This window comes from Lampetra planeri, chromosome 26 (genome assembly GCF_965212315.1).
Source record: "Lampetra planeri chromosome 26, kcLamPlan1.2.h2, whole genome shotgun sequence".
Taxonomy (NCBI): domain Eukaryota; kingdom Metazoa; phylum Chordata; class Hyperoartia; order Petromyzontiformes; family Petromyzontidae; genus Lampetra; species Lampetra planeri.
Window position 1 is genome coordinate 8088194 of NC_136132.1, and position 23227 is coordinate 8111420.

Below are 23227 nucleotides of genomic sequence, written 5' to 3' on the forward strand. Positions count from 1 at the left end.
GTGTTTTAAGGCGCCCAACGTAAAACATATGTTGTAACAGATTGGTCAATATTTACTTTTGGGGAATTATTTTGGGTCCCGTTGAGAGCACACGGCAGATGTCAATAGGACGCGCTGTCCACTGGAACAAGCCGTTCCATCTGTTCTCAACACCAACTCATGAATGAGTCATCGCAAACTGCTTGTTCATTATAGATGCAATACACACACACACGCACGCATGGCAGGCCATACTTATGTACGCGTATGTATTCACGCTGTGACTTGATTAAATCTCTCATTATATTACACATGAAAAGTGGGTCGTCATTCTCCATACGAGTATCGAGTGGTGTTTATCTCTATTGTCATGTGCCGGCAGTGATAAGTTCACATCAACCAAATCTCACCGTTGTTCATCACCGTTTACTTCCCACTAACCATCGACATTTCACCCAGTAACTATATATTTTTTCTTCTTGGTTCTTTCGGTAAAGTCACGTAGAAGGGAAATAATAAAATAATAAAAATAAAACATAATAAGATAATTCTCATGTTTCGGCCACAACGCAAGCAGCCGTCCTCAGATGAAGAGGACGGCTGCTTGCGTTGTGGCCGAAACGTCGTGAGAATTATTTTATTATGTTTTATTTTTATTATTTCCCTTCTACGTGACTTTACCGAAAGAACCAAGAAGATAAATCCCTGGAGTCACGAAAGCTTTAAATCGAAATATATATATTTTTTCCATTTATATTCCAAATTTCTTCTCAAGATGTAACAAAATAAATATATATATATATCCTTGAACTTTCAATTCAACTCTTACAGCGAGCAGTGGACCACCTTGTGTCACAGAACAGCTGCAATGGGTGAGGTTCATGGGAACAATACCCATGGTAGTAGAGAAAGTGGTACAGATGTGACTGACCGCCTGTGAATGACTGAGTGAATCGGTGAATTGATAGGTACTGTTAAGTGAAACCCTACCTCTGAACGATATTACATCACGCGCAACCATGTTATGCCCCGGGTTGGAAAATCGAAAGCCCCAAGTGAGATGCGAAGTCTGCATACTGCACCGATGTATCCTTGCAAAAAGAAGCGCACGCGTGCTTGAAATAAAGAGAGCACCAGCAAGAGGCAGCCATTGTCACTGCACTGTTTACTTGTAAATATTTGTGGCGTACAGCCCCCGACTGTGCACAGTCATTGTCTATACCAGGTGCGAGCCGCGTACAGCTTGGGGGCTGTTTGTAACTGCGGAAAGGACCCACGAGCACCAGGGGCGGATTAACGCAGGGGCTTCTGTGGCAGAGGTCGCAACCGGGTACCCGATACCCGTACCCTACCCGATACCCGGCTACCCGTACCCGGCCGGGTACGGGTACCCGTTTGCGACCCTGGTGCGGCCGGGTACGGGTACGGGTAGGCCGTGAGTCACTGGTGAGTAACCGTTTGTCACTCATTTCCCAACGTCTTGTCTCTTCTCACAATTCAAGTTCCTAGAATCAACCCACCGCGCCTGTAACATGGCTTCATCCCAGAGGTCGCAATCAGGTACCCGATACCCGTACTCCACCCGTACCCAGCCGGGTACCCGTACCCAGCTGGGTACGGGTAGGGTACGGGTAGGGTACGGGTACGGCCGGGTACGGGTACCCGTTTGCGACCCTGGTGCGGCCGGGTATGGGTACGGGTAAGGAATCAAAACCCGTTTGCGACCTCTGTTCTGTGGGCTGCAGCCCATATCACCAGCTTCATGATGGTCGAATGCCAATACTGCAGGCACTGTGATGAATCCCCAAGGGCAATTTGGTAAAGCCGTATAGCGTCACTGTGTTCCTACACATTATTAGCACGGTTGGCTACGTACGGCGTTAGACATACATAGTCATGCCCCGAATTAAAATGGGTTCGTTCGTTTAAAATTTGATTAAGCTTGACAGTTCCCATATTACATTTTGAAACTCGAACTGAAACAAGGTGAATAACAAAAGGCATCGGGCAAAGGGTGTTAGTAAATCAGTCAATGCAAGGAACTGAATATAGACAAAGAGTGGCCCCCAAAAACTCTTTAACAGCCCCAGGTCGCTTTCAAACTTAATCCGGCCCTGGGTACGAGAACACCCAGGGAGGGAACAACTCGGCGTGACTGTTAGCTGGGAACACAGGCGACCAAGAGAGACATCACGTTCACGAGCATGGCAGCCTGCGGGGAGCTAGGAGATTCCCAATGCGGCTCTCTTGGAAACGTCTGCCCACCCCTGAATATAAAACATTTTGTTTACTTGTCGCTCGGTTTCCAGGTACCCGCTAAACCTTAACGGTGCCTTCTGAATGTGATGACAAACTGTCTGCATTTGCAGCTAGAACTGTGCCTCCCTGCCAAAAGTTGTCTTTTAGGCTTCCAAGCTTGCGTTTTTTCAGCCTAGAAAGCGGTGTTTTGTTACAATTGTAATCACTGTGCAGGAGTGAAGACGAGATTCTTGCTGCAAATGAAGACATTTCACTTCTTTATACTTGGATGTCATTCATATGCACATTTTGAAAGTACCATTTGTTATTGAAATAACCCTCTTACTGAAGGGTTGAAACCCAAAGCGTGCGTGGTTCAATGTGTGTACACGCAGACACGATACAAAAGATCTCCAGCATAGTCTGGCCAGGTAACTGGGGAGTAATGCTGTTGGCAAGCACCGATTTCAGTGGACATTACACACACATGGGGTGGAATCCCACCTGATCCACCCAGAACTAGTGTTCACAAAGTGCCTCACTTTAGTCCAAGTCAACACAGGTACAGATATATCCATATATTGTATCCACATGGCCACAAACGCACATCATTCAGCACATAGCATTATAGCCACCCCTTACAGTATTGTGATTAGCACCATTGTCATTTGTTCAAATGTGTGGTCCAACAAGAGATGTTATATTTTATAAAGTTTGTGATTAGTTTTTTTGTTGCCTAAATTTATTACAGCATGTTTTTTTTTACATGGCACTTCTACATGTAATGTATATACACGTCATTGTTCCAGTGTTATCTAAGCAAATTTATTTCGTTACATGTAAAGACTACCCACACAATTACAGTAGAAAGAAAACAAGGCCAAATAAATAAAACAACCACTCCTATATATGGGCACATGGGTGCAGTAATATTAATATTTGACATAGTCAAACTTTACTTGATTTAATGACGATGTTCCCACGTGGAAGATTCGTAAAACTTTGGTGGGTCCCTGCACGTTGTTACGGCGCATACGTCATTTTAGTCGGTGCAATCATATATCCTAGTGCCTGGCCTTAAAACAAAAAGAACAATGCGCACTTGTTTAAAGTACATCGAACCGTTGGAATTGTAGCTTTGCGTGGTCATCAATCAACTCGTCACAGATTCAACGCGGTGTCGTAAAGGGTCGCTCCTTTTTTTTTGCCAGCGTCTCATTACATTTTAAATTCCACAGCGTCGACGTAAAGGAGGAGTAGCATCATCTCGGTGGGCGAAGGAGCCACGCACAATGCAGTGCGTGCGTAGTGCAGGAGAATCTGTCCCGCGCCTTTCGTCGACGGACATCCGTGCGCGGCACTGTCAGCGTCCCCAAATCCAAAGTCCATCCCCGGGGAGAAACGAACATAATTCATTCTGCCCCCCCCCCGCCCAAGTCCGCTTCGTTGACGTCTCTTTGTTTCCCTTGCGCTCTCTTTGCCTGGCCGGTCGCCCTTTGCCCCAGCAGTTTCCAGCGTAAGTCCGTCACTGGAGTCACTGGAGTGAAGGTGTTACCCTCTGTTTGACGCTCAGGGCTCGTTCAGAAAGTTGGAGGGAGAGCAGAACGTGCTTGACTTGTTTCGCACTTTTGCGTGTTTTTCCCGCGTTTAAAGTTTGTCATTGAAGTCATGAAATCTTAAAGAAGATTTACAGCTCGGATGAGGTTCCCAGTCGATGCTGAGCTGCCTCTTGAAACAAAGTTGATGAGTGCATTACAGCATTAACCTGTTGCTCGATCACTGGCACTACTATTAGCAATAATAACATTAATAATAGTAATACCATCACAATAAAGTTAATAAAAAAATATTAGCAGAGCCGTTGATGTAAAAATTACGAGCATTAAAAAAACATTTCCTTGACTTTTTAAAACCTAAAAAATAACTGTTCCAAGTATGAAAATATTCACACAATTTGAAAAGCACACCTGTGGGAGCTGCAATAATAATAAAAAATGTTAATATAAATAACATAAATTGTAAAATAAACATAAAACGAGTAATAAAAGTACATTAACATCACAGCAGTGCAAGTATAAATAAAGTCACTAGCTGATGGAATAATCACTTTGAAATGAATAGCAATTATAAATAAAACTAATAATGAACACGGCAAAGCAAAAATAATAGCAAGAGTGAAACAACGCAAGACAAAAAAACATTGCCAGCACAAGTGTTTAGGCAATAATATTGAGCGTAGAAATAATGAAGTCTGGCATGGTGGCAGAGGCCTTTCATCCAGCACTGTGGAGGTGGATCTGATAGATGACACAAGGTTTCTGTACATGAGACACCCAGTCTGCTGGGCTGAGAGGTGACCGATACATGGCAGTACAGCAAGTAGGTGGCTGACATAGAGGTACAACTTTTTGAGTCTCTCCACCTGCGTGGCACTTTGGGTGGCAGGTTCGTGCCAAAAAGGTGCCACGTGTATCTCAAAAATAATTGTATTTCACCTGACACCCTAATTCCCTATCACTTGCTGAAATACTTAATCAAGAATTGTCCAAATATCACAATTGGGACCCTGTGAATTGGAATGCTCGCCACGGTGCCACCAAGACCAATATGACTAAAATAGCATGTCTAAATAACAAAGACAGCTGAAAAAAACATAATAAAAGCACAGTTGTGTGGTAAAAGGGATTGTGGCAATCAAGTTAGTGTCTCCCCACAAAAAACGAGTGTTGGATGATGATGGTGATGATCTCCTTTGGGAGCCAGAGGTGTGAATTTCACATTCCCATGGCAATGACACGTTTATCCTTAGAAACCTCACAGCTGGCTTCCCACAAAGTAGTACTATTTTTTTTGTTATCATCCCTGGAGGGACGATAGTGATGCGGGTGGGCTGAATCGAGAGCCCCGACCAAGCAAGATATGAAGTCGTGATTTGCCGACTGCGAGTTCAGTGCTCTTCCCACAGGGCCGCGTGGTCGGCGAGTTGGGGCGGCACGAAAACCCGACGTTTAAAACGGAGCAGCGCAGTCCAGCAAGGCAGCCAATAGGGTGCTGTGAACACCCACGGTGAGACGCAAGCAGAGTTAGTGTTACGAGTCGAGGGTTGGGCTAGCGCTAGTTGACTCGTTTGTAGGGATGTAATGATTCGCCCCCTCACCGATGATGAATGTTGGACAATTAGGGTAATATTTTAATTGCCAATTGTTTGTTTTGCCAGCGTGGTACACGGCAGGGTTTCCATGAACCAATCACACACGAGATATGTTAATCGCAAACAGTGAATTGTTATGCTCACGATTCGGTAAACCTATCCTGAAAATAAGATACTTTAATCGACGAATCAATAAATCGTTATATCTCTATTGTGTTTGAGTTCGAAGGAGAGTTAGCATTGTGGCTAGTGTTTGGTTGATTAGTTAGGGTTAGGAATAGCTCTGGAACACAAGTGCCTGGTTGGCTCAAAAGCTCCGACCCCGAACAGTTTTGCCACTCGCTCCAATGGACTAGCGGGGGGGTGCCTTTTCCCCTCCGTTCGCTCTCCACTCCCGCGGCTCACAGCGCGCGCGGTCGGTCAGCATGCTCACGACAGGTCCCTCTCCTCCTTGACTTCCATGCCGTCGTCATGGGGGTCCCCGTGCTGCTCCTCGTCGCCGTAGCCATGGGCGCCGTCCGGGTCATCGTCGCACAGCTCCGAAGGGTCGTCGCTGAGCGGGAACGAGATGACGCCGTGCTGGTCGATGACGGGGCCCGGCGGCAGCGTGTCGTCCAGGCACACCAGATGCGGCGCCAGGCGGTAGGCCTCGTGCGACGCGGCACGCTCCGACGGCGGGCCCAGCACGCGGTTGGGCTTGGCGCCGTGACGCGACGCCGCGTCCAGCCGCCGGCAAAGGTCGGTGAGCGCCGGCGTGCGGAAGCGAGGGGGCCGCGCCACCCACACGCCGGGCTCCACGGCGCTGTCCTCCTCGTCCGACATGAGCTCCTCCGTCACGCCGGCCCACAGCTGCTGGTCCTCCGGTGGGAACAGCTTCACCGTTGACGTGCGGTTTCCGAAGAGCTGTGAGTTCCCCACGCAAGCGGCAAAGACAGTGATAGAAATTTAGCGCAAGTGGGGTGATGCTTTAATAAAAGTTAAAAGAAGCCATGTTCTATTCAGTGCTAGACGAAGATCTCCCCAAGCCGTCGCCATCTCTCAGTCTCGTGATACGGCAATCTAGCTCCTGCACATGAGCTCATTTAATCGCCCCATCTTCATGGTGGATGTACTCTCATGTTATCTCCTTTGGCCGCTACTCTGACGTTAGTCTGGACCAATAGTCATCCTGTCTTACGCAAGCCCGCTTGTTTTTCTTCACGGTCAATATGAAGTCTCTAACTTGCAATTTTTTTCTGAGGTCCTCTTCCTGCCTAATTCCAAAGATGTACCTCTCCATTCGTCTTTTCACACTTTTCACATTTTGTTCCACACTTAACTGCCAGGTTACCAAACAAAACTAAAACTACTCTGTCGGTATTTTTACGTAACACTTTTTGGTAATGTTGTCGCTTTTTAATTACCACACCCACTGAAGGTGGCTAACTTCATCTGCCACATCACCTGTGAATGGCGTGATGGAAGCATGCACTTGCTAAGAAAAAGAGTCTCTATGGCCGACCCGTTATTACAGTACAGTAATTGTTTAGCCAGGTAAGAACTCACGAGACCAGGATAAGAGTCTCAGGCTTCACCTAAAAGAAACCTCACCACAGAAATTTAGACTGAGGGCATCATTAAGATCGCAGAGGTCCTGGAGCTTCTCTCTGAGAGTGACCCGGATTGGAAGCAGAGCAGCTCATCCAACCTCGTCTCCCACCGCTGCCATGTAGGAGTACAATAGAATACACTCGTGACCATAGTGCATAATACTTACTGATGTTATTCTAATACACTGTTTAAGTTATAAAATGTTCACCATCTGAATTATTGGCTAAATTACCAATCCCCCAATGAAGTCGTCCTATATTGCTCATACGAAAGACATAACGCTGTCAGGAACACATCCCCATATATACAATGTTATAATGACCCCTTTTAACGCTGATTCGATTAGCACTCACTTCCCCAGGAACGCATCTTGAGCGCTAAGCAAGGGGTCTCACTGTGTTAGTATTATTGCTAATGTCTGTTGTCTATGAAGGCCAGCAAAGGATGCAAGGCTGTCGTGCGGCAAGAACCCCCCAGCCTCCAGCATGTGTCTGCTTATCACTGCTGTTGAAGAAAACAAAGAAATAAGATAATGCACAGCACAAGCTGCTCCTTTCAGGTCAATGTGACCTGGGGAGGCCAATGCAAGGCACGCACTGTGCATGCTTCAGTTCGCACTGGTGTGCAGACACAGGTCAGCAGGGTTTTTAGCACACTGTGTCAACAACACAGCAACTTGTCCCAACCATGAACAACAAACGTTACAGACATATCTGGCATATTTGACATATTACAAAAAAACCCTCCTTTTCATCTTGGGCAGACTGGCTGTGTCTATTGCTATGAGCGAAGAACTTTTAAGATCGGCACTTGCACATGGTGGAGTGCTGTGACCAACACCACAAACGCCATCCGCCCTCGGTCTGGAACATGTCGGTGATGACATATCACAGCGGACACTAACGTTGTGATGAGTCATCCTAGCAAAGGATGGCTTTGATTAGGAGAACAATTCCCACGACTGTATTTGTGTGACCTAGAAATGAACCTAGATGGATGGCGATAGCAGCATATCATGCTAACCAGTGAAACACACACACACAAAGTCATACAAGTACATAAAACACAATTAACATTTTGACAGTTCATCCACTACACTTGTTACGTGCCTAGCACTGTACACATTACTGGAATTGCAACACTCGGATTCAGACGCTGGATGTGAGCCAGGACATTTCTTGTTGACACAGTCACCTATTGAGCAGGTGTGCCCTTGTGAAAGTCACAACCGAAAAAAATGTAAGTCCTTCTGAGTCTGAAAGAGAAGTGCACAGATGACAAGCTGCAACACTTATTAACCTGACACGCAAACACAATGGAGAGTGTATACACACATACAGAGATCCACAGCTTAGTCTTACAGGCTGTTATCAAGCATGAAGAAATAATGGCATGGAAATATTTGACCACGAAGTTGAGTCTTCAACCATGGTAATTTAATCTCCGGACGTTTCAAAAGCCAATCATGCGACCTTGAAATCCTGCCAGTTCCATGCGCCAGTACGCAGGGTTAACTGCTCAGGTGTTCCTGATAATGCCCATGCTGATGTAGTACATGGCCATGAACTGAGTCACCGTAACCATACAACGGTTCAATAACCACAACACCACAGTGGTTATTGCTAGTGTTCCAGTGACCTAACAAGCAATAGGGGGTGCTAACTTATGTTGGTCACGCTTAGCCATTGGTGGAAATGCCACATTCCTATGAAAGGGACCAAATTTAACCCACTTTCCAATGTGGTATCGACTGCAAACTTGGTATACTTATGTCATACTGATGACAATACTATATTCTATCATGAAAAATACTAAATATATATTTTTAAACATTGTTTTATATGTTATGTTTCGGCTTGAGTCTAATTGTCCACGGTCAACTAACTTTGGCTGTAATTACCCACGGTCCCTTACGTTATGTCCCACGCTTTTATTTTTAGTCAGTTACAATAACAGTATATTAAACATATATACTTTTAAGTACATTTCATAAAAGCGTGTTTTTTAAAAAGTTTTTTTTTTATATATATATTATTCCAGGTCAAATAGCTGTTCACTTCCTACCAAGTTGTGCAGCCTCACCACGTGATGCTCATGTTGGATGAACCAAGGATTGACATTGGATGGCGATGATGAGACCTAATTGAGCCTTACTGGGATTTTAACTGAAACTATATTAGTGGCACTTCTACTCAACCAACAGCCGAGCCATATCCCAGCCATGCACTGTGCTTCGTTGTTTAATAGCCTCAACGTACCCACCAATAGGAAACAATTAACTTTCCGTCACATTCACTGACAAGGCATTATTACTACAAAATCCAAAATAAAGGCAGATGAGCCATACATGCAGCACACATCTGCAATTATTGTATTTCCTGTTTGTATTGCAAAGTTCTTTGGATTTAAGCATTCAAGAAATGAAAATCCTCACGCTTATTGTAATGCAGTTTGGAGTGGTTGTCCAACAAAAGGACACTGTATAAACATGAAATATAATTCCGCTATGTACACAACATCTGCGAGCCAAGGCGGGCGCGGAACCCGTCTGCCCCGTTTTCGCGCACACAATGCCTGGGGGCTCTCCTACCCGATATCGCCGGCTTCTCAGCTTCTTCTCCTCCCTTTCCCGCAGGCTCCGGTCCGGGTTTTGGGAGTTGCGGTACTCGCGCCTCTTGGTCAAGAAGTACGACACGCATGCACCTGTCGGATTTCAAGGCACGCAAACGGTTAGATTGGGTTTCTCACGCGTCGATGTGACTGCACCTCGCACACGCGTAGCTGAACGTGGCACCGAAGTCTAACCGATGAAACCGCGCGAGAAATCAAGTGCCCCATTGTGTTACTTTCGGGTTGCTCGTAGTCAATACACCTCGAGTAAGAGCTGCATTTTTAACTCAAACGGCAATCATTTAAGAACAACTCGATTAGGTCGCATATCAGGTGGCAGCTCAATCGCAACTTCGCGCGTGCCGAATGTTCTCTTCAAATACTTGCCGGTATCTGACTAAAATACCTCTCTTCTCCTCTCATCTCACTCTAGTCCCCTCATGCCCTAAACTCCCACAAGCAAGCCCTCCCCTGTCTTTACACCCAGTCAACCTCCTCTTAATGGGAGATCGCTACTGTTCTGCTGCCCCTCTTGTCTGAAACTCCATCCCCTCAGCTATCTAGAGTTTACATTGCCACTCATATTTAAATCCAGGTGTTGGACTCTCCTCTTTCCCCTCCACTAAGAATTTCCTGCCTTCCTCCATGTTTTCTATGCAGGCCCGGACTGGCCATAGGGCAGTCAGGGCAAACGCCCGTGGGCCGGTTCATTCCGAGGGCCGGTCTGTGTGGGGAAATTGCAAATGTGATCAGAGTAAAGAAAGTATGATTTCTAATTTATTTAAACATTTTATTATCTCGAATGTGTACGCTTCATTGCTTATTTACACTCTCAGTTGGCATTACGTCCCCATATTCGGCAGCCCCAAAGATTCTTCCTCACCAGCCCATTTGTTTTTTGGACCCAGTCCCAAATGGGCCAATGAGATCGCACGCCAAAATCACGCTAATACGTCACATCGCAAACCTAGCTACTTCAAGAGCCCGAATTTGCGCTGGTGTGTTTACAAATGCCTGGACCCATTATTAGTCCGAGTCTGTCACTGCTTCTATGGCCATTATTACCAAACAATAGCCATTTTCTTCTTTCTGTTTTCTACTTCCATACATGCTCTCTCATTTACCCCTTTCAATAGAGTTTCTGCCGACACATCCGCTATAAATCTAGTTAAACTGTCGAGTCTTGGGATGAGGTTGAATTTAAACTCTTTACTAATTAAAACGGCATACAAACACGTCTCATAACACTGCCAAACAGAACTTAATTTAAATCGCTCGGCTCACGGAAGCCAGAAAAGAGTACTATCAACCATCTCGGCTTTCCAGCTTCAGTAACCGATGTATGCCATCAGTGAACACTACGCCTCACCTTTCAACTCCTTCTCCGTGTAGTGTTGGTCTGCCAGCTCTTCCCGTAGTCTCTCCAGCAAGTACCGCATCACAGTGATGTTCCAGCCAGACTTGAGTCTGCAGCACACAACAGCACACACAACAGCACACGACAGCCTCGATTGCAGTCCTTGCTCGTGTTGCACCAGCAGCAGGGTTTTTATGCAGCGGTCCTGACTAAATATTTCTAACACTCGTGGCTGCAGAGAAATTAAGCAAGAAAAAATAAAAACGTGAAAAATTGAATTTAATTTAAAAAACTAGACGTGTTTTACACTTATTAGTTGTGACACTTGCGAGCTGCATCTGGCTACCCCTAGGACTTAATTGAGAAATTGTGAACGAGATTAGTTGACGAGTTATGGGTGTTCCACTGTAGCAATACGAGGAAACTGGTTACGTGAATGAAACAGGTACATCAGTTGTTGCATCTGAATGCCATGGAGAATGGCTGAATATCTGGTGCATCTTAACTCCTTACTGCTCTTCTTTATAAGGGGAAACTACTCCAATGACACTGCACTCTGTCCGAGAAGAGTGGCTGGTGATTCCGACATAGGCCAAAAGTTTTTAGTAATAATTTAAATTACGGGGAATGCAGTAATGTAAGGTGAACACCGTGCAATAATAAAACCATTCAACGCATGCACACCAGTCAATGTGTGTGTGCCTGCTCACTGTTTAAGCACACATTGTTGACTTTTAAATGCTATTATAACATCTAGCAATGTATGTTTATATCAGATATTTATCCAGCGACACAGGAATTTGTAAGACACTTAATCATGAAAATTATGCTTGGGATTGTATACTAATTCCTTGGTATATAATGTTGTGGACCTAAGACTTAAAATATCTGGCCAAACAGCACCGTTGGTACAGTGTGTCTCTTTTTAAAATAGGTTGCAAGTTTCAATTCCAATTGAAGGTAATCTCAGTCCTTCATACCTTCCAGAGTAAAACAATTGTATTATCACTTTGTGGAACCCCAACTGTGGTCATCCACGAACCCAGCCCCCCCTTACATATGGACGTGCGCGCCTGTAATCCAGCACCCTGGAGGCAAGGATTGATCGAACACACAAGGTTGTCAAACTTTCAAACATGCTGGAATGCAAGGTGGCCTGAAAATGGCAGTAGAGCAATAGAGTTGTGAGCCAAGCTGTGATCGCTGTCCACTCATATACTTGGAAGTTTTCTTCCTCCGGTTTTCCTCCCATACAAAAAAAACTTCCCTTAACGAAATTGTTCACATTAAATGTTGCCTACAACTTTGATAAAGCAACAATGCAATTTGATGCAAGTTTGCGGCTCATAACAGCACATCAATTTTCATAACAATAAAAAGGTGTATAGCTTGCTCGCTTAAGGAATACAGGTGCACATGCAGAACTGCAAAGACTGGTCATCTTAGTGCCACCCCAATGAGCAATGAGTAATCGGGAGGGTCTGTATTTGCATGTGTAAACATACAACTCAAGCCCAGTATTAGTGCTAATCCTTGTCATTATGAGAGTGATTTACTGTGCTCAGCTTCGGGAAGTATCACTATACCTTAAGGAAAATGAATTCCCAAAACCAAATTATTCTTTATCTTGTAGATACAGACCTGGTTGTGTGTCCCATTCTGTCTCGCATGGAATTAACGTTCCGATAATGTATGTATGTTGAACTTCTTTCTCCACCGTACTTAGCCAACTGAGCTAATCGGAGCTAAACACATAAATGAGAAGACTCGATTGTAAATTGACCTTCCAGGCCATGCTATCACCTGGCTCCAGTGGCTAAATGCAGTGACACTTTATGAAAAAGCAAAGCAGTCACGCTCACGTGATGTTATTAGAGTGTTAAGTCAACACTTATGAAAGTCACTTTCGAAACTTTGTTTTACATTACCAAAGCCTTCAACCTCTATAGGTCAGACAGCCTGGAACACACAGGTACTGCTTTTTCGTGGTTGCTTCTTCACGGCATATGAATACACCCCTTTGCAGTCCATTGCTTGATGGAAGATTTCTTCACGCTGTGCGAGTCTTTGGGATTTTACAACCATACTTCACCACGGTGGTCAGTGGGGGTTGGTGAAGGTGGAGAGTCGATGTGGAGAGCGTAGAGGTACTGCACCCACCACATAGCCCAGTGGCCTATAACACCTATTATGCATGGCGGTGACCAATCCAAGCGCTACCCGGGGTCAAGACAAGACACCTTGTGCGCGTACTTCACATACATCTGTACAATGAGACACGCGTAATTTTAGTACTTTTCTGAATTCGTGTATCCTTTTAGTTGCGACCGCTGGTAAAAACTCACCCTTCAGCCCCGTTAAACCTCCGGTCGTTGCCTTGCTGGTTGTGGATCCGATGAACCAGTTTCTGTGGAACAAACATCAGCAGCAGAGGCACTGCGTGAACATTTACCCAACCAGGTAGAAACGAAAGTCAACACAAAAGTCAAAAACGTTCGCGACTCAAGGAAGCGTGCTGTCGATACCGTCTTCGCCCGCCATTCGATGGATCGAAGAAAAACTCTTTAACTTTTGAATTTTATTTCCTATATAAGAGGCACTGAGACCACCACCGTTTCTAGTGTTGGGTCACTTGAAAAAAAAATTATTCCATGATTATTCATTTCAAGATTTAAAAATTATTATGATTACGTGATTAGTTTTAAAACTGCTTACAAGTTAACACATATTAAGTTGATTTAACATGAAAAGAAATAACACGTCTTTATGGTAAACACTGTTAGAACATTCCCACTTTGTGTTTTTTCATCCTGGATCCTATGTCCTCATTATAAAGTCTCAAAATATATCAGTCTGATAGAATGACAGTCAAGCGAGAGTGCACTGCAATATGTTAACACAGCCTTCTAACGTAATCCATGTGCACTGGATGTGCTGCAGTCCTTGTATGAACTCATTGCTAACAAAATCACTTTACCCCTTTGTCTTGCTGTTGAATTTTTTGTTCAAATTGAACAGTGCTATAAAAATGTATCAGGCCACACGAAGTAAAAAAAAAACATTTAGTACGTGCTGCAGAGTGAGTTATAATATGACACTGTTGTGCAGTGATTATTACACTGCACTAACAACCTGCTGACCCGAGTTAAATTCCTGGCCACGGCTAACATCCTGGGCACCGGCTCACCAACCTGCACTGACCAGCATGGTGAAGTAAGATGAAACAACCCGAATAATCGACCGGACTTGGAAAGGCCTTCGTCCAGCGGTGAATTGATGAAGTGCTGTCGCTGTTCGAGGTTTATTTCGTCACTATCAGTACCGGCTACGTAATTGCAGCATGTATGTACACATAAGCCACTTTGTGAAGTGATCATTTGTGGCGAGGTCGTTTATGAAAAATAAGTTAGTACCTCAGTAGGCTTTATCTGGTAAGTAAAATTTACTTAAGTTTTGTGTATATTTTGAAGTGATTTAATTACCTTTCCTATACTTTGCACCCCTATCGTGTTTTTGTATTGTTTGTTGTTGTAACGTTCTGACTCCTTACTGGAAATCTGTGGAAAAAGAGATTTAGAGTTCATCGGATTCCACCAGTATATTCTGATTGTGTTGAACTTCTTTCGCACCGTACGTAGCCAACCACGGCGCGCCCACTGACCGACACGACGAGGTCCCTCTTCCTCCGCCTTGTGTTGTTGCTGTGCAAGCTGCTGCCGCTGCCCCCGCTGCCCCCGCTGCCCCCGCCCCCGCTGCGCCTGTGCGATCCGAACGAGGACGACGACGAGCCCATGTTTCCGCGTGCCCGCACGCGGCGCGACGTCGACGACGACGAAGACGCCGCCGCCGCCGCCGCCACCGCCGCCGCCACCACCGCCGCCGCCACCTGCGGCAGCGGCGCCGGAGTCGAGGCGGCGGTGGGTGCAGACGTGGGCACGGAAGAGCCGGGCACCGCCGCCGCGGCGGCACCGTGGTGGTGCCCGTGGTGGTGCCCGTGGTGGTGATGGTGGCCGTGCGGCGCCGGCGGCGTCATGGCGTGCGATGCGCCCAGCCCCGCCGCCTCGCCGTCCCAGCTCTCGCCGTAGTCGGCGTAGCAGTGGGCGGCGGCGGAAGCGTCGGCCCCCGGCCCACCGTAGCCCTGCGCCGCCTGGTGGAAGTCGGCCATCGAGTCCACCGAGTGGAAGTCCTTCATGAGGTGGGGCTGCTGAGAGGCATCGGCCGCGTGCGAATCCTTGGCCGCGGTGGAGGTCTCCGGCGAGCTCGAGTAGACGCCGCCCGAGTCTGGACACCCGCACGGCGGCAAGCGGCACGTCAACGCGGGCGGCTGTCCCCGTTGCTGCCGCTCGGCTGCTGCCCTCATTGCCTCAAACCACCACCCGCTCGCTGGTGGTTGGCATTTACAACGTATTTATTCTGCTCGTAAGAGGTTTACGTCCTTATCTTGGTCATCTTTCCACGTTTCTCCCTGCCCAGTGTTTTCATTTTCATCAAAAAACATTTTGTAGTCTTTCCCTCATCACATATATTCTCATACCCCTCACTCACTCCTTACAGAATATAATCTCTTAGGCTTAATAAAAAATAATACCTATATTTCTCAAGCTTAAAAATGTGCATGTCTTCTCAATTTGGACAAAATCTTTAAACATGGTGATACCTGACATTTCATTATATTGTAGAATTTACCATTTAGTGAAACTTCAGTTTCGATAGTTACCCAAGGAATTATCCCAATTAAAAGCACTTTACCATTTTACCATCATTTACAGGTCTAAGTGTGCTGATGCCTTTTCTCATATCTCATATTTAATTAAATTGGAATCAATTCACAGATTTTCTTTTGGTAACCCTCTTCGTTCCAAAATAATGAATATCAATCACCTCTCACCTGGTGAAATAAACAACAAACACTCTTTACACTAACCAATTTAACAAGTCTCTCTTCTCAGACAGCTCTTGTATGTTTACATAAAGAATATCAATCACAATAAGTGTACCAAAATATTAAACGAGCTTACAAAAACCAAGAACACCCAGTTCAGCTCGCAAAAAGTATAAATCTTGAACTCTTGGCAGACTAAATAAGGGAAAGACAATTAAAAACTGGTACAAAACTATAATTCTTGGAATGCTATAGTGGAGTAATGGTGACCATGCTGGAGTTGTCATGCAGAGGTTGCCGGTTTGATCTCCCGGCGTAGCAGTTGAGACGACGGTGAAAGCATTTACACCATTGGAACCTCATTTGCCAGTAAAAAAAATTATAATTGGTTTTTTACCCTTCTATCTGGCAACAAAACTGACACCTTTTTTACAAGGAGTCATGTTTGCATAGACCACAATACCTGCAGTCATAACGCCTTTTGGCGTCATCTGGTCCAACCCATGTGAGACGAGGCTCTAAGGAAAGCTGTCTTGGGTGTGGACCAATCAACTTCAAGGACAGTGCACATTATCAGAGTTACGTTTTTTGTTTGCATTATGACTGCAGGTATTGTGGTCTATGCAAACATGACTCCTTGTAAAAAAAGGTGTCAGTTTTGTTGCCAGATAGAAGGGTAAAAAACCAGTTATCACGACGGTGAAAGTTTCTTAACTCCCTGTTGCTGCCTCTGTCCCGCCGGCAGGAGCAGCGGGTGAATCGCAGTCAATCGGCGGGCCGCTTTTGAAAAGATAAAAATATGGGTACGCCCACCAATTCCAAGATATATCTGGCCAGCGTGGATGAGTAGGCCAAGTACTCTCTGGAGAGGCTCTCTCGAGGTCCCCCCCCCCCTCCTTCCTTTCCACCAGCAGTGGCATGAGCAAGCAATTGCAGAGATGCACCTTTGCCTTTTAGAAAACTATTCTCACCACTCATACTATATCTAACGTGAAGTGTGCGTGCTCGTTGTAACATACACCGATTGTGTGCACACTTAAACAGTCTACAGAAATTTATGTTAACAATAGGAAACTAACCAAAGAGTGGTTTATGGAAAAGTCAAGGGCATCTGGAATGCATTGGCTCTGCGCCCTTGGCTGTCGTACTCCCACGACCATCGGCACATGAGAGCGTCAACAATCATGAGTTCACATGTCCAATGCGTTCCCCTCCGAGTCAAGGAACCTGCAGTAAAAGCATGCCAATTCCCTCCCTTTATTGCGTCCATTAATTTGTGCAGAGCAGGACGGCCGACTGCAAGAGGTCTGCCCATAAATTAATTTTTAAAGTCCCGCCACAGTTTATACTGCTCGTGATTATGCATCCGCCATTGTACGTCTGAATTTGTAAATAAGAGAACTGAACCACCATGCTTGAGAAACCGCACTGCGATGATTAATACAATGAGCGGTTAAACAAAAAATTCAGTAAGAAAATGTGTTGACTGGGTATTGTCCAAATTCATTTAACAATAATATAAATAAGAAAAAGATGTTATTCAATGGTTGTTATTCAACCAAGTTGGAAATTATTTTATTGTAAGAACACACTTACATTTTATGGGTGGTTTTTTTCCGTAAAGCGCACTTGTCAAGTTTGTTTAAAGATTTGCTGAGGGTTTCTGCAGTTGTGCTGTTTTTGGGTTATAACACACACAATACGACGCGGAAAGACATCTGAGAGGAATTCAGTGCAATTTTCCTGACCAAATAAATAATTTTAATTTGTTTTAGTATTATTATATACTGTATGTGTGTGTGATGAGCTGAAAGGCCATTATGGAATTTTCCTTCGAGATTGCACACACGTTTTACATGCTGTAAATATTAATTCACAGTTGATTTGGGGTTTGTGCCACAGCCCGAATCCCAGAAGTGGAAATAATTCATGTAAATTATTATTTTTTTAATATATATGATTTTTTTTTATAAACTGTCTCTAAGTAACATATGGTTACATGGGTGAGTAAGATAACACTGGACAACAAAAAAAAAAATTCTGGCCTGGACTTTTGCAGCTGTTTCAGACTAATTTCAGGGTGCTGATTCCAAATCTGATCTCAGATTTGCTCTATCACATCTCTTTTCTATGCTATCGGCATACCCCATTTTCATTGATTTCACCCCAAATTAACTCTGTCACTTATGATTGCAAGTTGTTGCAAGTGAGCGACTGCTTTAGTGTTAAAATATGGTGCTGTATTTTTAGGATAGTGTGTTTATAATATCATTTTATGTAGATATCCACAATTATTCAATATTTTTCTTCTGCAGTTTTTATTGAAAATGCAATATTTAATATCTCAAAAACCTGATGTGATAGACAAAAACTGATGCCAGATTTGGAATCAGCACCCCAAAATTACCTTAAAACCCGTTGTAATACCTTATGCCGGAAAAAGTGTGTTGACCAGTGTAATGAATCTGAATGGGCTATCACCTCTGGTTTAAGGACATAAATCAACAAATCAATACCATATAGGAACCTCTACAAGAGCTATCAGCTATGAGATCTTAGAGCTTCTAGAAACCCTTAATCAAGACAGCCACTCTAGTCAGTTTGGGATGTTTCTTCCCACGATTTTTAGAATTCTCAACATGTCTCTGGCTGTTTTGAATTCTTCACATGTCCGCTAAACTACAATATCATTACATAATCATTCGATTGCCTCCATGTTTTGGGTATTTTCACATAACCTTAATAACCATTGAATACGAGTCTCAGTTTGTGACACATTGAGTCTTACAAATCCTAATATGCTGCAGTTTGGATCTTGAATATTTCCATTGAGCTTTAAAAACATAATTACTTCTTAGTTTGATATCACACCATATGACCACACTATTATCAGACACCGCAAGTGTGTGCATGGCATTAGTGCTTAATATCATGAATTATTAAGTGCCAAGTTGTAGCTTCAAAACGTGAATCACGTTTATAAGGGGATATTTAATTTTCACATATTCAAGATGACCGAAGCATGACAATAAACGGGAATCCAGTGAGAGGAATGGCAATGCTAGTGGACGGTAAGAGAAACATAGTACGACTGAAAACATTACTGATGGAACGGATGAGGAGGAGGCATTAAGAGTGGACAGGGAATAACACAGAAACATCAGCAACAGATGGGAAATGATGACAATTGGCAACAGTGGAAAACTTCTGCGGAAAGTTCGGGGACCCAGTGGCGTCCGTAAAGAGGCTGGACATGAGATTAAAGAAGAGAGATGTTTTAATATAAAAAAACTTATGCTAATAATACTCTTATTCGGTGGACTATTAAAGCAGCATCTGCTCTACTCTGATACTGTGTTTATGTTGGTTAGCCATTTCATTGTAGAGACGTTTTTACGATATGTATTCCTAAAATGTATGCTGGCAGTGAATCTTTGCTGAAGACACAAATAACAATTTTATTACGTAATTTATGTTGTCAACCACAGCATAAATTACGCTTCTCTGTCACAATTCACTTTTTCCATTAACAATTGGAACACATTCCCTAACCCTAATGTTAAGTCAGAGTCAAGCATCTCTTCACTCAAATGAACTTGGAAGGTTCTCCCAACCTGTGCTGGCAGCCCGAAACAAGTAGATTCATTTCTACATTCCTATTGTGGGGACCAATCTCTCCACAGGACAACCACTGATGATTTCCTACAAAGTTGATCATCTGACCCCTTCAAATGTGAAAAAATATGAACTCACAACTTTCAGATTGTAAATCGAGTGCATTTGCCACAGCAATACCCAACCAGTGTTAGGAGTTGAATAGTAGTAATTGCACGAGTGAAAGTAAAAATAGAGGGGCGAATGCTAGGGCAAGAGTTTGCGCTAAAATTAATGATGGATTCCTTGGCCAAGGCGAATTTCAAAGAAGAGCCATAACAGCTACTCTCTTGCCAAGTCCAGAAGTCAGTAATGCACCTGGGGAATAATAAATAACAGCAGGAGCAGGAAGATGAATTTTTATTCGTTGGGGGGGGTGGTGTTGGGTGCTGCTCCAAGACTCGGGAAAACCGATGAACACTATGAGAGTTATGTGCATCATGGGAGGTTCTGGGGTGATGGAGGATGGCTCGCGTTTGAATAAAACGGGAAGGGCTGGTGGGTAGGCACCGTGGTGAAATGTGGACTGGGGGTTTGAAAGAAGCATTCCAATCTCTGGTCCTGGGGACACACTGCCAGTGTAAGTCACCGTGATAAAGGTGGGGTCATGAAACAACAGATGACATATCTTGACCACAGCACTGAACCGCCCACCGCCAACTAAAATCATGCAACTGTGCAAACAGCGTTACATACTCGAATCAGCTTCAATGTTTTAGGTTAAGTACAATGGCCTTTATGTAGCCAGGGAAACTTTAAAAGGATATATTTTTTTAAAACATATATACTTATCCAGGAAAGGCTTGCATTGAAATATTTGGACAATTTATATGAAGCATGTGGAAGGAATCAAAGTACCCAGAGAAAATACACAAATATGAGAATATAACATGAGACCATAAATGGGTCACAAGCCCTATACAGGATATGTATGTCTATCTCTTGGCAACCTCAGAGCTAGCGATTTTGGAGGCTCAGTAAATCATGAAATAGGTGCGATCCACTAACACTGCCTCCAAATCATGTATATATAGTCCATCCATGGCTATTTAGTTTCATAATTCAGGTTCAGAAATGTCCTGCATTTAAATGTTTGGCCAATTCCTTTCTAGTAAGTATTTTGCATTACTTTTTTAAGGAGCAAAGCCATCATTTAAGTCACAAGTGTGAGCTAAATTACATAGCCATCTTTAACACAGCCAACATTGGACTCTGCTTGCATTCCTTATTCAATTGTAAGTGATTAAGAACATGGATAAATAACATACTAAGGATGAAAAATTGGTTGTTTGCAAAGCATTTTGGAACAACTCACCATACCTTACAAGCCTAAGAGAGAGTACGTATACACACTGCAGCCCAATTTTGCCACTAGTCTAGAAGTTTGTACGCCATGTTCAATGTCAACCGTATTGTTAGCTATGCACATCATACAATTACGTAATCCCTATTTACAGAGTTTGAAATATTGGTGCCGATCTAAAGAATCATGATTATTGACGTATCACTGCCCTGACACTGCCCTGACACTGCCCTGACACTGCCCTCGACCCAGAAATTATTGTATAACCTTTAACAATGTGAACCGATGCTCATGGTTACATATTTTTTGCAGAAAAACCCACTTTTTGTGTTATTTGTGTCACAGCAGTTAAATCAGTGACTGATTTCAATCATGAAAACTAGACTCAATCACTGGTTGTTTGGTTCCATAGCTGGCTGATCTATGGACAGTATGACTTCATTAAAATATCTGTCACGATGTAAATTTTAGTAAAACAGTGAATTGATCGGTTGAACTTTAAAATTATGAAATATTAATACATTTTTATTTCCACTCTTGATAGATTTTCTGATCCAATGGTGAGATTATGAACAATTAATTTATTTACTCAACAGCTAGTGGGACTCATATCAATCAACAGTTCTAGATTTGAAGCTTTCGTGACTGCAAGGATTCATATTCTTAGGTTTTTTCGGTAAAGTCACGTAGGTAAAAAATTTAAATTAATAAAAGTAAAATAAAACAAAATAAAAAAATCACGACGTTTCGGAAGCAACACAAGCCTCCGTCTTCAGCTGTCGTGGCTGTGACGGTTCCACCTGAAGACGGAGGCTTGTGTTGCTTCCAAAACGTCGTGATTTTTTTTATTTTGTTTTATTTTACTTTTATTAATTTAATTTTTTTTACCTACGTGACTTTACCGAAAAAACCTAAGAATATCAATCAAAAGGTGGTATGGGTCAGGTGGTTGGAGGCAGGTGACAATAGCCACGTAGTATCGTTTAGAATTTTGGATATGGAAGGATTAGGTGGTGGAAATCTAGTGTTTGAGGTCATGTAGCTGGGGTTAGGTGACTGTCGTCATGTGGTAAATACCAAGTGGTATGGGTCAGATTATACTGGTAGGAACCTCCTGGTTACACCAGCCCACAGGGGATTATTGTGTCCGTCCGTCGTGCAGGGAGGGGCTGGGTGGGGAGGGAGGGGCTGGGTGGGGAGGGGAGGGGAGGATAGGGAGGGGCTGCGTGGGGAGGGTGGGGCTAGGTGGGGAGGGGAGGGTGGAGAGGGGCTGGGTGGGGAGGGTGGGGCTGGGTGGGGGGTGGGAGGAGTGGGGCTGGGTGGGGAGGGGCTGGTCACCCCGTGGTGCCCTTATAAAACTCAACGTTTAACTTACTCACGCCGGCTTGTGCCCGCCCTCACAGTCGGGCATATTTGCTGAATACACCACGCCGCCGTTGACCCTGGTCATTGACCGAGCAACCCAACATTCCTATCAGCTCCCTCCGCAGGAATGTGTTTAATGTTGAGTGACAGGATCAAGTGGAATGAGCAAGGTCGGTCGAGTCAGGTGATTTAAGTCACGTTGTTGGAATCAGGTAAAATTAATCAAGTGGCACGAGTCATGTGGTTAAGTTGAGCAGGTTTGAATAATGCGATTGGGTAAGGTGATTTAGGTCACATGACTTATCGCATAGAAGTCAGGTGGGTAGGATAGGTGGTATTGGGTCAAGTGACTGCAGTCATATCGCAAATTCAAGACGTCATGATCAGGAAGATTACATCCAAGTTTTCATATAATTGTGATCAGGTGGCAAGCGCACAATCTTCTATGGTGTCACATCGAAAGCCTGGGGAGGCGGAGAGAGACAGCGCGCCGTACTTGCGTCCCGGTAGTCGGCCCCATTGGAGTACGCATCGTGCGTCGCCGCACCGCCGTACGCCTGCTGCTTGAGTGCGCGCAGCTCCGCCTGCACCGCCTGCAGGGCTCGCGCATTGGCCCGCTGAGCGAGTGCGGCTGCCTCGGCCAGCGACACGGCGCGGTCCACTCGCTGGTAGATGAGGTGAAGCAGGTGCTCGGGGTTCGACGGCAGGACACCCTGGCCTCTCACGGGCACAGGGGCCGAGTGCTGTTGCTGCTGCTGCTGTTGTGCGCCCGCCGACACGTCTGCCACAGACGGGCCCGTCAGCGGCGTGCGGTCGCCCCCGAGAGCCCCGGCGGCAGAGGAGGAAGGCGTCACGGACTGCGTGGCGTTGAACATGGATGTGCCACCTCCACCGGGCGGAGTGAACACAATGGTTGCACTGAAAGACATCGTTTCCTCCTCGCCCTGCCAAGGGGGGCACAGGGTGACGAGGGAAAAGTCACAGAATGTTTGTTATATTTTAATGGGCAACGTATGCATGTCAATTCACGAGGTGTCTCCCTTTATTAATGGGCGAATGAGAGCCCTGCACTGCTTGCTCACACCACTGCTGGCAAAC

At 44.6% G+C, this 23227-nt stretch overlaps 1 protein-coding gene across 1 annotated transcript in view; it reads right to left on the bottom strand.

Moving 5' to 3' along the window:
• Positions 1-1124: 1124 nt before the first annotated feature.
• Positions 1125-23227, bottom strand: part of C26H14orf93 (chromosome 26 C14orf93 homolog) — a 29072-nt gene continuing 6969 nt past the window's right edge. The window contains exons 2-8 of the mRNA XM_078606912.1: positions 22626-23073; positions 14689-15206; positions 14587-14646; positions 13271-13332; positions 10938-11035; positions 9549-9661; positions 1125-6271 (exon numbers count right to left, since the gene is read on the bottom strand). Of these exons, the coding sequence (XP_078463038.1) occupies positions 5798-6271; positions 9549-9661; positions 10938-11035; positions 13271-13332; positions 14587-14646; positions 14689-15206; positions 22626-23058 (1758 nt within the window). The 5' untranslated portion in view covers positions 23059-23073 and the 3' untranslated portion in view covers positions 1125-5797. The remainder of the gene's footprint in view (positions 6272-9548; positions 9662-10937; positions 11036-13270; positions 13333-14586; positions 14647-14688; positions 15207-22625; positions 23074-23227) is intronic.